Source organism: Pogoniulus pusillus, chromosome 22, assembly GCF_015220805.1.
Source record: "Pogoniulus pusillus isolate bPogPus1 chromosome 22, bPogPus1.pri, whole genome shotgun sequence".
NCBI lineage: Eukaryota > Metazoa > Chordata > Aves > Piciformes > Lybiidae > Pogoniulus > Pogoniulus pusillus.
This window is the reverse complement of record NC_087285.1, coordinates 4,142,954-4,159,401: the sequence shown is the minus strand read 5'-3', so window position 1 is coordinate 4,159,401 and position 16,448 is coordinate 4,142,954. Positions and strand designations below refer to the sequence as shown.

Here is a 16,448-nt window from a genome sequence, read left to right as displayed (position 1 = left end):
CTCTCATCCTGTCACTACAGTCCCTGAGCAAACTTTCCTGGAGTGCCCTTTAGGTACTGGAAGGCATCTCCTCTTTTTTTGCCCCAAAGAGGATTCAGAAGCAGGTGCTTGAACCATCTCTTGACTGGAGGCTGCACTTCTAAAGACCACAGCAATACCCACAGCTGGCCAGCAGTGCTCCTGCCAGAGAGAACATCTTCTCACCACTGTGCTCTGTTTAGAGCCCCAGAGGAGCCTGAACACCACCTCTAGGGACACTCTACCCTAGATGAGGCTGCCCAGAGCCTCATCCAGCCTGGCCTTAAACACAGCACTGGCACAGGCTGCCCAGGGAAGCAGTGGAGTCACCATCCCTGGAGATGTTCAGTGGAGATGTGGCCATGGTGCTTGGGACATGGTTTAATGGTCCTGGCAGTGTTGGGCTGATGGTTGGACTGGATGATCTTAGAGGCCTTTTCCAACCCAAACAATTCTGTCATTCCATGAAACCAAACCCATCAGCTGTGTTGACTTCCCATCCTGCCTGGCTGGGGGAAACAGCTGATCCCAAGGGAGAAGCCTCAGGAACAGGACAGCTGCTTTCAGCAGGGATGACCTTTAGTGTAGTCAGGACACACACCACTAGCAAAACACTCCTTGGCAGAGCCCAACATGATGGAACAGGATGGGACAGCTGCTTTGCCTGTGGAAGAAGCCTGAGTTCAGTCAGCACCCACCTGATGCACGGGCTGGGGATGGAGCTCAGACCGAGCGTTCCCCAATGCTTCAGCACGAACCAAGCACAGCCAGACTCAGCTTTTCAGTTCAGCACCACCACTGCTTTGACTCAACACACAACAGGAGCTTAAAAAAGGTTTTTTTTTCCTCTCTCCAGGGATTTATATAAAGCCTCACTTCAGCTGAATAATCTCCTCCACTCATCCCACCCACCTCAGGCTGCAGCAGAGCTTCCCCCCCCACGTTCAGCACTTCTTGTGCAAGCTGACACTTGAAAACTCCCTAAAAACAAGCCCCTGAAGGTGCTGCTGGGAAAATAAACACTTCAAAAGCACAGCAAGGACTTTGCAAATGACTCTGCAGGGATAAGTTCACAGTTTCTCACGCCTTGGAGTGTTCATTTCAGCTGCCTGCATCATCCATTGGCTCTTTGTGGTATCTTTCAAGAGCACTCTTTTTTTCTGACCCATAAAGATCTACTCCTGAACAGTCCACCATAGACTCACAGAATTGTTTGGGTTGGAAAAGACTTCATGTAAACACATTTGGGTTGGAAAGATGGTTGGAGTAGAGCCCAACCATCAACCCAACACCACCATGGCCACTCAACCACATTGCCAAGTGCCATAGCCACACCTTTCTTGAGTACCTCCAGGGATGGGGACTCCACCACCTCCCTGGGCAGCCTGTTCTGATCCCTGACCACTCCTGCAGCAAAGAAATTGTTCCTAATCTCCAACCTAAATCTCCTCTGACACAATTTCAGGCCATTTCTTCACATCCTGTCACCTGATAGTAGAGACAGAGTCCTACCTCACAATAACCTCCTTTCAGCCATCAACATCCTTCCAGGATCACAGAGAGCCAGGAGAAACTCATGGATGAGTTTTAGCCTGGGGAAGAGGAGGCTCAGGGGTGTTCTCATTGCTGTCTACAACTACCTGAAGGGAGACTGTAGTCAGGTTGGGGTGTGCTCAGGCCATACCTTGAGTGCTGTGTCCAGCTCTGGGCTCCTTAATTGAAGAGAGATGGTGAGATGCTAGGAGGTGTCCGGAGAAGGGCAGCAAGGCTGGGGAGGGGCCTGGAGCACAGCCCTGTGAGGAGAGGCTGAAGGAGCTGGGGGGGGTGCAGCCTGCAGCAGAGGAGGCTCAGGGCAGAGCTCATTGCTGCCTGCAACTGCCTGCAGGGAGGCTGTAGCCAGGTGAGGTTGGGCTCTGCTGCCAGGCAGCCAGAAACAGAAGAAGGGGACACAGCCTCAAGCTGTGCCAGGGGAGGTCCAGGCTGGATGTTAGGAGGAAGTTGTTGTCAGAGAGAGTGATTGGCACTGGAATGGGCTGCCCAGGGAGGTGGTGGAGTCTCTGTGCCTGGAGGTGTTGAAGCCAAGGCTGGCTGGGGCACTTAGTGCCATAGTCTGGTTGACTGGACAGGGCTGGGTGCTAGGTTGGGCTGGATGAGCCTGGAGCTCTCTTCCAATCTGGTTGATTCTATGATTCTATGACACCTGCCAAGAAAGAAAGGAAATAATTCTTTTCTTCCCTTCCAGAGTCTCTTTGCTGCCCTACACATAAACAGGAGAAACAAAGAGCTTCACCAAAGCCATCCCTAACATTCCCCACGGCTTCCTGCAACCTCCAACTCACACTTGAACACCCACAGCATTCTGCATCTCAGACACTCAGCCCACCCATGAGAGGAAAATATTTCTGTCCTCCTTTTATTGAGATTGTGTCAATCTGGAAACAGATGGACAGACAACCAGATGGGGAAGCAGGCACCGAGTCTATAGGAGCAACACATCCTGGAGCAGTCTATGGCAAACGGCTGCGTGCTGCGGGATGCTGCTTGGTTGGCCCATCCAAAGGGCAAGGCTTGTCCAAGGTGTGCTTAGAGCACCCAAGCACCTGTGGCACTCTAAGGGTGGCAGGAATTCACCAGACCGTGCCCAGGCTTGCAGGAATTCAGCACAGGCAGCGAGCACCTGTGGGTTTCCGAGGGCGAGTCACGACCGAGGCTGTGTACAAGGACGGAGACAACATCGGTGGCTGTCAGAGGGGGATGCTTTGCTCCAGGTGTTCTAACTGTTCCTCAAAGAACTTAATCTGCTCCTCCAGGTCCTTCTGCTCGATCAGCAAGGAGGTCTTGACCTGCACAAAGCAGCGGTAGTCCTGCAGCTGCTGATCTGTCAGGTACTTGGCCAGGATGCCGGCGACCACTCTCTCCCTGCGGTCCAGGTTCTCCTTCAGGTCTTTGGCATCTTCCCGCTGCCTGGACAAGAGCTTGTGCCGCTCGCTGAGTGATTGCTGAGGGGGGGAAGGAGCAAAGCAAGCATCACTGTGAGAACAGGGCTGCATCCAGAGCAGTTCTGGGCCCCCCGGGTCAAGAAGGACACAGAACTGCTTGAGAGAGTCCAGTGCAGAGCCACAAAGATGCTGAAAGGGAATGGAACAGCTCTGTTTTGAGGAGAGCCTGAGGGAGATGGGGCTTGGAGCAGAGGAGACTGAGAGGTGACCTCATCAGTGGTTATAAAGATGTGCAGGTGAGTGCCAGGAGGCTGGAGCCAGGCCTTGCTGGGTGATGCCCAATGCCAGCACAAGGAGCAATGGTGGAAGCTGAAGCATAGGAAGCTGAAGCATAACAGCTCTGTTATGAGGAGAGCCTGAGGGAGCTGGGGCTTGGAGCAGAGGAGACTGAGAGGTGACTCATCAGTGGTTATAAAGATGTGCAGGTGAGTGGCAGGAGGCTGGAGCCAGGCTCTGCTGGGTGATGCCCAATGCCAGCACAAGGAGCAGTGGTGGAAGCTGAGGCATAGGAAGATCCATGGAAACAGGAGAAGGATTTTTTTCCCTGTAAGGCTGACAGAGCACTGGAACCGGCTGCCCAGGGGGGTTGTGGAGTCTTCCTCTCTGGAGATATTCAAAACCCACCTGGATGTGTTCCTGTGTGACCTGCTCTGGCAGGGGGTTGGACTGGATGAGCTTTGGAGGTCCCTTCCAACCCTTGACATTCTGTGACCAACAGGATGAGGGAAGGGATTCTCCACCTCTGTTCTGCTCTTGTGAGACCCCACCTGGAGCACTGTCTCCAGGTCTGGTGCCCTCAACACAAGAGGGATGTAGAACTCTTGTGGCCTCCAGGGCCACAAAGATGATCAGAGGGCTGGAGAACCTCTCCTCTGAGGACAGGCTGAGAGAGTTGGGGATGTTTAGCCTGGAGAAGAGAAGGCTCAGGGGAGACCTTAGATCAGCCTGCCAGCACCTGGAAAGGGCTACCAGAAACCTAGAGAGGAACTTTTTACAAGGGTTTGTAGTGACAGGATGGGGGGCAATGGCTTACAGGTGAAAAAGGGGAGATTGAGACTGGAGATTAGGAGGAAATTCTTTCCAGTGAAGGTGGTGAGACTCTGGAACAGGTTGCCCATGGATGGCCTCTCCCTGGAGGTGTCCAAGGTCAGGTTGGATGAGGCTTTCAGCAGCCTGGTCTAAAGGAAGGTGTCCCTGCCCATGGCAGGGGGGTTGGAACAGGATGATCTTTGAGGTCCCTTCCATCCCAAACCATTCTGTGTATCTATGAACTCATCACTCCTGGCAGACTCTGCATCTTCATTTGGAAGCCACAGGCCATTTAGCTGAAAGACTTCCTCCTGTAGGCTCTGTGCTCCACATGAGATTTCTCTCCATTGAATTACTCATTCTTGTGGTTTGCAAAGTAAAGACACCCAATAAATTCCACCCAGGCTCCCTTATCCTGTGCTGCTCTCCATGGGGGTGGAAAAATCAATAGACTTAATCTGATAACTTTTATCCATCTCCATTCAATGAGACATTTTGGAGCAGGTAAATCCTGCTTCTCCATATCACACTACGTGGCAGGACTCTCTTGGCATCCTTCCTGCATGTGAGCCATGACAAACATTGAGAGCTACAGGTCTGCAACAGCACAGCTCCAGAAAAGATAGCCCATTTCCCCTAATTTTCTGCTTTCCTGGCTTCCAAATGAGAGATAATCAGCAGGCACCTTGATAACAGCACACCTAAAAGCAGCAAGGGCAGCAGGAAATAGGCTTCCCAGAGAGGCTGTGGGGTCTCCTTCTCTGGAGCCTTTCAAGGCCTGTCTGGATGTGTTCCTCTGTGATCTGTGTGCTCTGGCAGGGGGGAGTTGGACTGGATGATCTCCTTGGGTCCCTTCCAACCCCTAACATCCTGTGAGCCTGTGAAATCCTCACTCTGAGGATAACATTTTAGCTTGCTTTCCTTAGCAGAAAGACATAGAAGGATTTTAGCTGACTTGAGAAGATCCCTGGGTGACATGAGGCAGTTCCTAATTTCCCAGCAAAACTGCCTGGTTGAGTTAAACTGCACAGGGAATTTGATCTCAGGTTGAGGCCACATCACCTTCCTGCTCACTGGAGCTAACACAAGCCCACTAAGGGGGTATGATTTCAAAGGCAGTTAATTACTGCACTCAAATTAGCAGTGGGGGAAAAAAAAACAACCCACAGCCCAAAAAGTCCTCTTGAGGCAGAGATTTCTTGAGCTGCTCCACTTGAGCTCTTCAGTCTAAAAGAGACATTGAGAGGCTGGAGCAGGTTTGGAGAAGGGCAATGAAGCTGATGAAGGGTCTGGAGAACAGGGGTGGTGAGGAGCAGCTGAGGGAACTGGAGGTGTTTAAGTCTGGAGAAGAGGAGGCTGAAGGGAGACCTCACTGCTCTTTACACCTCCCCAAAAGGAGGCTGCAGTCAGCTGGAGGTTGGGCTCTTCTCTGTATCAGGTGATAGGATGAGAAGAATTGGCCTAAACCAAGGGAGGTTTAGATTGGAGATGAGGAACAATTTCTTTGGTGCAAGAGTGGCCAGGGATTGGCACAGGCTGCCCAGGGAGGTGGTGGAGTTCCCATCCCTAGAGGTGTTCAGGCACAGGCTGCCCAGAGAGGTGGTGGAATCCCCATCCCTAGGGGTGCTCAGGCACAGGCTGCCCAGAGAGGTGGTGGAATCCCCATCCCTAGGGGTGCTCAGGCACAGGCTGCCCAGGGAGGTAGTGGAGTTCCCATCCCTAGAGGTGTTCAGGCACAGGCTGCCCAGGGAGGTGGTGGAGTTCCCATCTCTAGAGGTGTTCAGGCACAGGCTGCCCAGGGAGGTGGTGGAATCCCCATCCCTAGAGGTGTTCAGGCACAGGCTGCCCAGGGAGGTGGTGGAGTCCTCATCTCTGGAGGTGTTCAGGAACCATGTGGTCATGGCACTTGGGGACATGGTTTAATGGCCATGGTGGGGTTGTGTTTGATGGTTGGACTCGAAGATCTTAGAGGTCTTCTCCAACCAAAACAATTCTGTGAGTAGCCAAAGGGTCCAGAGACCATCTTCCTGGCTTGGACCCTCTCAAGGCTCTGCTGCTGCCACATCAACACTCAGCTACAGAGCTCCATCTGAACTTTTGCTGTCTAGCACTGAACCCATGGTCTTCACCAGAGCCAAGGGATCATGGAATTGCAGAATGGTTTGGTGGGAAGGGTCCTTTAAAGCTCATCTAGCCCAACCCTTGCAGTCTCCAGGGCCATCTTCAACTGGAGCAGGTTGCTCAGAGCTCAGTCTCAACCTGACTTGGAATGCTTCCAGGGATGTGAAGTGTCCAAATAAAGATTGGATGAGGCAGTTAGTGCCATGGTCTAGTTCATAGAATCAGCCAGGTTGGAAGAGACCTCCAAGCTCATCCAGTCCAACCTAGCACCCAGCCCTGTCCAATCAACCAGACCATGGCACTAAGTGCCTCGTGCAGGCTTGGCTTCAACACCTCCAGGGAGCTGGGTGCTAGGTTGGACTGGATGAGCTTGGAGGTCTCCTCCAACTTATTGATTCAATGGGGCATCTCCCACCTGTCTGGGCAACCTGGGCCAGAGTCTCACCATCTCCACTATCAATGTCTTCCTTTGCTCCATTCTGAATCTCCTTCTTACTGTTCACACCATCACCCCCTGTCCTGTCACAACAGTCCCTGCTCAGAAGCCTGTCCCCAGATTTCTGATCAGCCTCTTTGCGCACTGGAAGGCCACCAGAAGGTCTCCCTGGAGTCACAGTATCACAGTATCATCAGGGTTGGAAGAGACCTCACAGATCATCAAGTCCAACCCTTTACCACAGAGCTCAAGGCCAGACCATGGCACCAAGTGCCACGTCCAGTCCTGCCTTGAACAGCTCCAGGGACGGCGACTCCACCACCTCCCCGGGCAGCCCATTCCAGTGTCCAATGACTCTCTCAGGGAAGAACTTTCTCCTCACCTCCAGCCTAAATCTCCCCTGGAACAGCCTGAGGCTGTGTCCTCTTGTTCTGGTGCTGGCCACCTGAGAGAAGAGAGCAACCTCCTCCTGGCCACAACCTCCCCTCAGGTAGTTGCAGACAGCAATAAGGTCACCCCTGAGCCTCCTCTTCTCCAGGCTAACCAATCCCAGCTCCCTCAGAGTCCAATCTGCTTTGGCCACAGCAGCACAACCCACTGTGTGACACCAGACACCTGCTGGCTGGGATTCAGGTCTAATTCACACCTCTCCTCCTTCAGAGCTGTCAGACAAGCGAGGTGAGGCTGACCCCACCTGGAAAGAGGTGACCAAAGCAAACCAAGCGCCCCGCCGGCTGATGGCTCACCTTCTCCTCTGCATCCGTGCTGCCATCGACCCTGCTGATGGCGTTCTGGACCCGGGCCAGGCGGGTGGACAAGCAGAGCAGGAGGCTCACCACCTTCTCCAGGTCCCCGATGAACATCATGTAGCGCTCGAACTCGTTGGGCTTGCAGAGCTCCCTCACCAGCGCCTCCAGCTCCTCGCCTTGCTTGGAGCACTGCTGGGCGTCGGCGAGGACCAGCTCCCTTTCCTCCCACAGCCTCTGCAGCTTTGACTGCAGGCAGGAGATGAGTTCCCGCTGCAAAGGCAAAAGAAGGGAACCCACAGAAAGCTGTTACTGCCCAAAATCACCAAATCACAGCACCCTGCAGGGTGGAAAAGCCTCTCAGGAGCACTGAGCCCAACCTAGAACCCTGCTCTACAAGATTCACCTTAAACCATAGCCCCAAGCACCACATCCAAACCACCCTTAACACACCCAGCCTGGGTGACTCCACCACCTCCCTGGGCAGCTCACTCCAGTCCCTGACCACTCTCTCCATGAAAAACTTTTTCCTGATGTCCAATCTAAACCTCCCCAGCCTCAGCTTGAGGCCTTTCCCCCTTGTTCTGTCTCCAGTTCCCTGTGAGCAGAGCCCAGCAGCAGCCTCTCCACCTTCAGGTAGCTGTAGACAGCAATGAGGTCTGCCCTCAGCCTCCTCTTTTTCACACCAACCATCCTCAGCTCTCTCAATTGCTCCTCATAAGATTTATTCTCCAGACCCTTGCCCAAATTCATTGCTCTCCTCTGGACCCACTCCAGCACCTCCACATCTCTCTTGTATTGCAGTGCCCCAAACTGAACACAGCACTCACCAAAGCTGAGTCCAAGGGGACAATCACCTCCCTGCTCCTGCTGGCTACAGCATTTTCAATCCAAGCCAGGATGCCTTTGGCCTTCTTGGCCACCTGGGCACACTGCTGGCTCGTACTCAGCTGCCTGCCTGTTACACCCCCCAGAGCCCTTTCTTGCCAGGCAGCTCTCAAAAGGAACATTTCTAGAGGGTGGATTTTCTTCAGGTCCTCTTTGCCAAATTTTGGGGGTTTCAAATCATTTAAAGCTCTGTAAAAGGGAGTTGGTAGAAGCCCCAATCCTTGGGTGTTTTAAAGGCCAGGCTGGATGTGGCTCTGGGTAGCCTGATCTAGTGGAAAGTGTCCGTGCCTATGGCAAGGGAGTTGGAACTAGATGATCCTCGAGGTCCCTTCCAGCCCTGACAATTCTGTGATTCCAGGAGAGAAAAAAAAGGAAGGAGGGAGGGAGGGGAGGAGAGAGGGAGGGGAGGAGAGAGGGAGGGGAGGAGAGAGGGAGGGGAGGAGAGAGGGAGGGGAGGAGAGAGGGAGGGGAGGAGAGAGGGAGGGGAGGAGAGAGGGAGGGGAGGAGAGAGGGAGGGGAGGAGAGAGGGAGGGGAGGAGAGAGGGAGGGGAGGAGAGAGGGAGGGGAGGAGAGAGGGAGGGGAGGAGAGAGGGAGGGGAGGAGAGAGGGAGGGGAGGAGAGAGGGAGGGGAGGAGAGAGGGAGGGAAGGAGAGAGGGAGGGAAGGAGAGAGGGAGGGAAGGAGAGAGGGAGGGAAGGAGAGAGGGAGGGAGGAAAAGAAAGAAAGGTTTTCTAAGCTCTACTTAAAACTCTGAGAAGCAAATAACTGCTAATCACCTTAACTGGTGATATAATCCCCAGCTCAGAGAGCTTGCAAGCAGCCAGGAGTGAACTGCAATAAAGATTACAAGGTGATTACACATGGTTGTGCTCCAAGGCTGGTGAAGTTAGAGCTCTCTTATCAAGCTTTGCAAGAGCTGACTGGGGCTGCAGTTCTAACACTCTCAAAAGGATATCAGCCCCATGGGCAATTCCTGAAGTGACAGAGCCTGGGTGGTGAAGCAAGTGGAGGATGGTTTGGTATGGAAAAAGGCCCCTGGAGCAGAGCAGGAGAAGGACCCCATTGGTTTCAGTGCCACTGTGAACAGGAGCAGCAGTTAGATCATGAACATGTGCTCAAATGTGTGGTCATGAGTAGCATCACTGCGTGCTCACAGAGTCATAGGCTGGGCTGGAATTGATCATCTGGTTCCAACCCTCTGCCATGGGCAGGGACACCTCCTGCTAAATCAGCTTGCTCAGGGCCTCATCCAACCTGGCATTGAACACTGCATCTCTGGGCAACCTGTTCCAAGGCCTCACAACCCTCATGGGGAAGAAATTCTTCTTGATGGGCAATTCAAACCTAGCTGGTCCTAATGCCCAGTCCAAATCTGGCCAGCAGGAGGAGCTTCAGGAGGGCAGGTTGTCATTACCTGAGACGAAGCAGGGACAGCTAGCTGCAGAGAAAAAACCCAAATAGCTCAGTTTTCAAAGCTAGATGCAAGACTTGGACAAGCCACCTCTGTTTCTTTGCCCTCCCTAGCTGCAAGGCTTCTGCTGCAGCCCAGCTACATCCAAGCCACCTCTGTTTCTTTGCCCTCCCTAGCTGCAAGGCTTCTACTGCAGCCCAGCTACATCCAAGCCACCTCTGTTTCTTTGCCCTCCCTAGCTGCAAGGCTTCTACTGCAGCCCAGCTACATCCAAGCCACCTCTGTTTCTTTGCCCTCCCTAGCTGCAAGGCATCTGCTGCAGCCCAGCTACATCCAAGCCACCTCTGTTTCTTTGCCCTCCCTAGCTGCAAGACTTCTGCTGCAGCCCAGCTACATCCAAGCTCCCTCTGTTTCTTTGCCCTCCCTAGCTGCAAGACTTCTGCTGCAGCCCAGCTACATCCAAGCTCCCTCTGTTTCTTTGCCCTCCCTAGCTGCAAGACTTCTACTGCAGCCCAGCTACATCCAAGCCACCTCTGTTTCTTTGCCCTCCCTAGCTGCAAGGCATCTGCTGCAGCCCAGCTACATCCAAGCCACCTCTGTTTCTTTGCCCTCCCTAGCTGCAAGGCCTCTGCTGCAGCCCAGCTACATCCAAGCCACCTCTGTTTCTTTGCCCTCCCTAGCTGCAAGGCTTCTACTGCAGCCCAGCTACATCCAAGCCACCTCTGTTTCTTTGCCCTCCCTAGCTGCAAGGCATCTGCTGCAGCCCAGCTACATCCAAGCCACCTCTGTTTCTTTGCCCTCCCTAGCTGCAAGGCATCTGCTGCAGCCCAGCTACATCCAAGCTCCCTCTGTTTCTTTGCCCTCCCTTGCTGCAAGGCTTCTGCTGCAGCCCAGCTACATCCAAGCCACCTCTGTTTCTTTGCCCTCCCTAGCTGCAAGGCCTCTGCTGCAGCCCAGCTACATCCAAGCCACCTCTGTTTCTTTGCCCTCCCTAGCTGCAAGGCTTCTACTGCAGCCCAGCTACATCCAAGCTCCCTCTGTTTCTTTGCCCTCCCTAGCTGCAAGGCCTCTGCTGCAGCCCAGCTACATCCAAGCCACCTCTGTTTCTTTGCCCTCCCTAGCTGCAAGGCTTCTACTGCAGCCCAGCTACATCCAAGCCACCTCTGTTTCTTTGCCCTCCCTAGCTGCAAGGCATCTGCTGCAGCCCAGCTACATCCAAGCCACCTCTGTTTCTTTGCCCTCCCTAGCTGCAAGGCATCTGCTGCAGCCCAGCTACATCCAAGCTCCCTCTGTTTCTTTGCCCTCCCTTGCTGCAAGGCTTCTGCTGCAGCCCAGCTACATCCAAGCCACCTATGGCAATTCAAGGCTGCTGTGGTCAGGTACCACAGAGGATATGAATATCACCACTTGTGGCCAATATCCCATCCTGCCAGGACTTCAGCTGCTGGCAAAAAATGGGTTCCAAGCTACCTGTGAAATGTGGTTCTTGGGATAGAAGTCATGAATAGAAATAACCACAGAAAGGTGTCCAAGCAGATGCAGTTGGATGCAGTTAGCTGAAGGCTGCTGGTGATGGCTTTGGTCATTTCATAGAATCAAGCAGGTTGGAAGAGACCTCCAAGATCATCCAGTCCAACCTATCCCCCAGCCCCATCCAGTCAACTAAACCATGGCACTAAGTGCCTCATCCAGTCTTTTCTTGGAGACCTCCAGGGTTGGTGACTCCACCACCTCCCTGGGCAGCCCATTCCAATGTCAATCACTCTCTCTGTGAAGAACTCCCTCCTAACATCCAGCCTATACTTTCCCCAGCACAACTTGGATGGATGCTTCCCCAGGGTGATCTACTTTAGCTGATCCTGCCCTGGCAGGAGGCTTGCTCTTGGTCTTCAGAAGTCCTTTCCAACCTCTGTCAATCATCCTGTGATTCTGTGTAGCATACCATCACAGAATGACCTGGTTGGAGAGACCTTAGGATCAGGTTCAGCCATAACCTAAGTTCTCCCTGTATGCCACGTCCCTAACCTAGCAGCTGCTTTGTCATGGTGAGGAAGCACTTCTTCAGAGGGGCAGCTACCTACTTTCTTAGATGTGATGTCATCCAGGTCGTTTGTGCTGCCTCTCCTCCCAGTCAGGCCTTGGCTTCCCTTCGGGGTAGACTCTTGGCTCCTTTGCTTGGTGTTGCCTTCAGCCTCAGAACATTCTTCTGTTGAATCTCCGTGGCCTTTCCTGCTGTGGGAACAGAATATAAACACCTGTGGCAAACAGAGTTCTCCTCTCAAACACTGTGTTGATGCCTTTATTCATCCACCTTGGCTTCAGACTCTCTCTCCTCACAGCAGCAGTTTCTTTCCAGTGCATCAGAAAGACACAGAGCAAAAGGTTTACAGCCTGGTGCTGCATGTTTCATGGATCACCAAAGCTGGAAAACACCTCCATGATCTCTGAGTCCAATCATTAGCCCAGCACTGGCAAGTCCTCTGCTGAGCCACATCCCTCAGGACCACATCTCCATGGCTTTGAAACCCCTTCAGGGATGAGCATTCCCCCAATGCCATGGGCAGTCTGTTCCAGGGCTTGACAACCCTTTGGGGGAAGAAACTGATCCTCATGTACAACCTAAATGTTCTCTGGTGCAACTTGAGGCCATTTGCTCTTGACATGACATTTGTGCCTTGGGACAAGAGACCAACACCCAAATCGTGGCAGCCTCCTTTCAGGGAGCTGCAGAGAGCAATGAGGTCTCCCCTCAGCCTCCTTTTCTCCAGGCTAAACACCCCCAGGCCCCTCAGCTACTCCTCACCAGCCCTGTTCTCTAGACCCTTAACCACCTTCCTTGCCCTCCTCTGGATCCACTCAAGCCCTTCAGTATCCTTCTTGGATTGAGAACCCCCAAAGCTGAACACTGCTTTCCACAGTCCCTTTTAATGAGGTCTGACTGAGCCACATTTCTTCCATCATGTACCCAGCAGCCTCTGATGTTCTTGAGATGGAAACCAGAAAGCTAAAACCTTTTGCTCATCACAGAATCAAGCAGGTTGGCAGAAAGCTCCAAGCTCAGCCAGCCCAACCTAGCACCCAGCCCTGCCCAACCAACCAGACCATAGCACTCAGTGCCCCAGCCAGGCTTGGCTTCAACACCTCCAGGCACAGCCACTCCACCACCTCCCTGGGCAGCCCATTCCAATGCCAATCACTCTCTCTGCCAGGAACTTCCTCCTAACATCCAGCCTAGACCTCCCCTGGCACAACTTGAGGCTGTGTCCCCTTCTTCTGCTGCTGGCTGCCTGGCAGCAGAGCCCAACCCCACCTGGCTACAGCCTCCCTGCAGGCAGCTGCAGACAGCAATGAGCTCTGCCCTGAGCCTCCTCTGCTGCAGGCTGCACCCCCCCAGCTCCCTCAGCCTCTCCTCACAGGGCTGTGCTCCAGGCCCCTCCCCAGCCTTGCTGCCCTTCTCTGGACACCTTCCAGCACCTCAACATCTCTCTTGAATTGAGGATCCCAGAGCTGAAGACAGCACTCAAGGTGTGGCCTGAGCAGTGCTGAGCACAGGGGCACAAGAACCTCCCTTGTCCTGCTGCCCACACTGCTCCTGAGCCAGCCCAGGATGCCACTGGCCACACTGCTGGCTCGTCTTCAGCCACTCTCTACCATCACCGCCAGGTCTCTTATCCACAAGAGCCAAACAATGCACTCAGGTCATAGAATCATGGCATTGTTTTGGTTGGGAAAGGCCTCCAAAAGCACCAAGTGCAACTCTTGGCCACCTTACTCCAAGCACACACACAATGTTCACACACTAAAGGAGTTTCAACCACTAGATCATCACCACTGTCTACTTACTCAGGCTCCTGCTGGTGCCTGCGTGCTCTGCCCAGCAAGGAAATGCTCACAGGAAACAGACCCTCCATCAGGTGCAGAGCAGTGCTGCTGACAGGATGAGGCATGAGAACATCACCCAGAGAACTGTCCTTGGCAATGATCTCCATGGCAAGCTCCTCGTAGCGCTGCTCTTCAGGAGACTGCAGTCTGCCTTTGGGCAGATGTGGCTCCCTCTCAGGGTGAAGACCTTCTTGGCTGCTCTGCGTGGAAGCTTCCTTTGCAACCCAACCTTTGTCTGTGGCTTTATCTCCTTGGTGAGCCAACGCTGTGTGGCAGTAGGATGCTTGCTCCTGAGGAGCTGCAGGCTGCTGCTCTGGGCTCTTACTTGACACATTGCCAGGCAGTGATTTCTTTCTGCCTTCCTCCTCCGCCTCAGCATCATCCTTGCTTCCACTTCTTGGGGCAGGAATGGAGGTTTGAGGAGTCAGATGGTGACAGCATCCAAGTCCAGTTGTGTCACTGCCTTTGGAGCCATGGTTCTCCCATCCACCTCTCTCAGGATCATGGAAGCTGTAAGAAAGAAGAGATTTCCTTTTACCTGAGGCACTTCCATACATTTGAGAGGAAAGGGTTCTCTGCAGTGAGGGTGCTGAGACCCTGGCACAGGTTGTCCAGGGAGGTTGTGGAGCACAGAAGCACTGAATGTGATCAAAGATCACATTCAGTGCTCCACAACCTCCCTGGAGGTGTTCAAGGCCAGGTTGGATGAGTCCTTGAGGAGCCTGTTCTAGTGGGAAGTGTCCCTGCCTATGGCAGAGGGGTTGGAACTGGATGAGCTTTGAGGTCCTTTCCAACCTAAAACCATTCTATCATTCTAAGTATCATGGGGAAAGGATAATAGCCATGGAAAAATCATGGGGAAAGGATAATAGCCATGGAAAAAATCATGGTGAAAGGATAATATCTGTGGAAAAAATCATGGTGAAAGGATAATATCCATGGAAATATCATAGAGAAAGGATAATATCTGCAGAAATATCATGGGGAAAGGATAATATCCATGGAAATATCATGGGGAAAGGATAACATCCATGGAAAAAATCATGCAAAATGGATAATATCCATGGAAAAATCATGGGGAAAGGATAATATCTGTAGAAATAACATGGGGAAAGGATAATATCCATGGAAAAACCATGGGAAAAGGATAATATCTGTAGAAATATCATGGGGAAAGGATAATATCCATGGGAAAAGGATGCAAAATGCATAATATCTGTAGATATATCATGGGGAAAGGATAATATCCATGGAAAAATCATGCAAAATGGATAATATCTGTAGAGATGTCATGGGAAAAGGATAATATCCATGGGAAAATGATGCAAAATGGATAATATCTGTAGAGGTATCATGGGAAAGGATAATATCCATGGGGAAATGATGCAAAATGGATAATATCTGTAGAAACAGCATGGGAAAAGGATAATATCCATGGGGAAATGATGCAAAATGGATAATATCTGTAGAGGTATCATGGGGAAAGGATAATATCCATGGGGAAATGATGCAAAATGGATAATATCTGTAGAGGTATCATGGGGAAAGGATAATATCCATGGGAAAATGATGCAAAATGGATAATATCTGTAAAAGTATCATGGGGAAAGGATAATATCCATGGGAAAATGATGCAAAATGGATAATACCTGTAGAGATGTTATAGGGAAAGGATAATATCCATGGAAAAATCATGCAAAATGGATAATATCTGTAAAAGTATCATGGGGAAAGGATAATATCCATGGGAAAATGATGCAAAATGGATAATATCTGTAGAGGTATCATGGGGAAAGGATAATATCCATGGGAAAATGATGCAAAATGGATAATATGTGTAGAAGTATCGTGGGGAAAGGATAATATCCATGGAAAAATCATGGGGAAATTATAGTATCTGTAGAAATATCATGGGAAAAGGATAATATCCATGGAAAAATCATGGGGAAAGGATAATATCTGTAGAAATACCATGGGGAAAGGATAATATCCTTAGAAATACCAGGCTTGGTGTCCCTTCCTAAGCAGCCTGACCTAGTTGGAGGTGACCCAGCTAACTGCAGTGGGGTTGGACAAGATGACCTTTGAGGGTTCCTTCCAACCCAGTGCAACCTGTGAAATAACATGGAAGCAGATAAGATCCATGGAAACATCATGGGGAAATGGATCATCTCTGTGGAAATACCACGGGAAGGGGGCACTACCTGTGGAAATATCACAGCTGGCTGGGACTGGCAAGTCTATGATCACACAAGTGTCAGCATCACTGCTTTGTTGGGACAGCTGTGATGGCTTCTCCCCCCTGGTGCTGCTCTAACAGACAGGGTGGTAAGAGATGAACTTTCTTGCTCGCTGTGGTGTAAAGGGCACAGTATTTGTCTCGTTCCTTTAAAGGAAAAACCAAACACCAGGGCCAAGGCTCCTGTGGCAGCACCGTGTTGGAGGCTGAGCAAATCAGAGCTGCTGCAGGTGGCATTCTCAGCAGAGCTCAGACGAGGGAGCTGTCAGCTCAAAGATCTGCTGCAGCAGAGCAGCTCCGGTACTGCCTTGCACACAGCACTGATCACACTCATTAAGGTGGGCAAAGACTGCTAAGGTCATCCAAGTCCAGCCTGCGACCCAGTCCGCCAGGGATGGTGACTCCAACACCTCCCTAGGCAGCCAGTTCCAGGGCTTGATTGCTCTTTCTGTAAGAAACCTTTCCTGACATCCACCCTAAACCTCCTCTGGTGCAACCTGAGGCCATTCCCCCTTGTCCTCTTGCTTGTCCCTTGGGAGGAGAGACCAACCCCCACCTGGCTCTGACCTGCTTTCAGGGAGCTGTAGAGAGCAATGAGGTCTCCCCTCAGCCTCCTTTTCTGCAGACTGAACACCCCCAGCCCCCTCAGCTGCTCCTCACCACCCCTGTTCTCCAGACCC

The 16,448-nt window shown here is 52.1% G+C and overlaps 1 protein-coding gene across 1 annotated transcript in view; it reads right to left on the bottom strand.

The window, feature by feature from the left end:
* Positions 1–2,413: 2,413 nt before the first annotated feature.
* The window catches only part of SHROOM1 (shroom family member 1), a 59,998-nt gene continuing 45,963 nt past the window's right edge, over positions 2,414–16,448 (bottom strand). Inside the window, exons 4-7 of the mRNA XM_064162243.1 lie at positions 13,491–14,039; positions 11,729–11,879; positions 7,350–7,622; positions 2,414–3,017 (exon numbers count right to left, since the gene is read on the bottom strand). Coding sequence (XP_064018313.1) covers positions 2,763–3,017; positions 7,350–7,622; positions 11,729–11,879; positions 13,491–14,039 — 1,228 coding nt within the window. The 3' untranslated portion in view covers positions 2,414–2,762. The remainder of the gene's footprint in view (positions 3,018–7,349; positions 7,623–11,728; positions 11,880–13,490; positions 14,040–16,448) is intronic.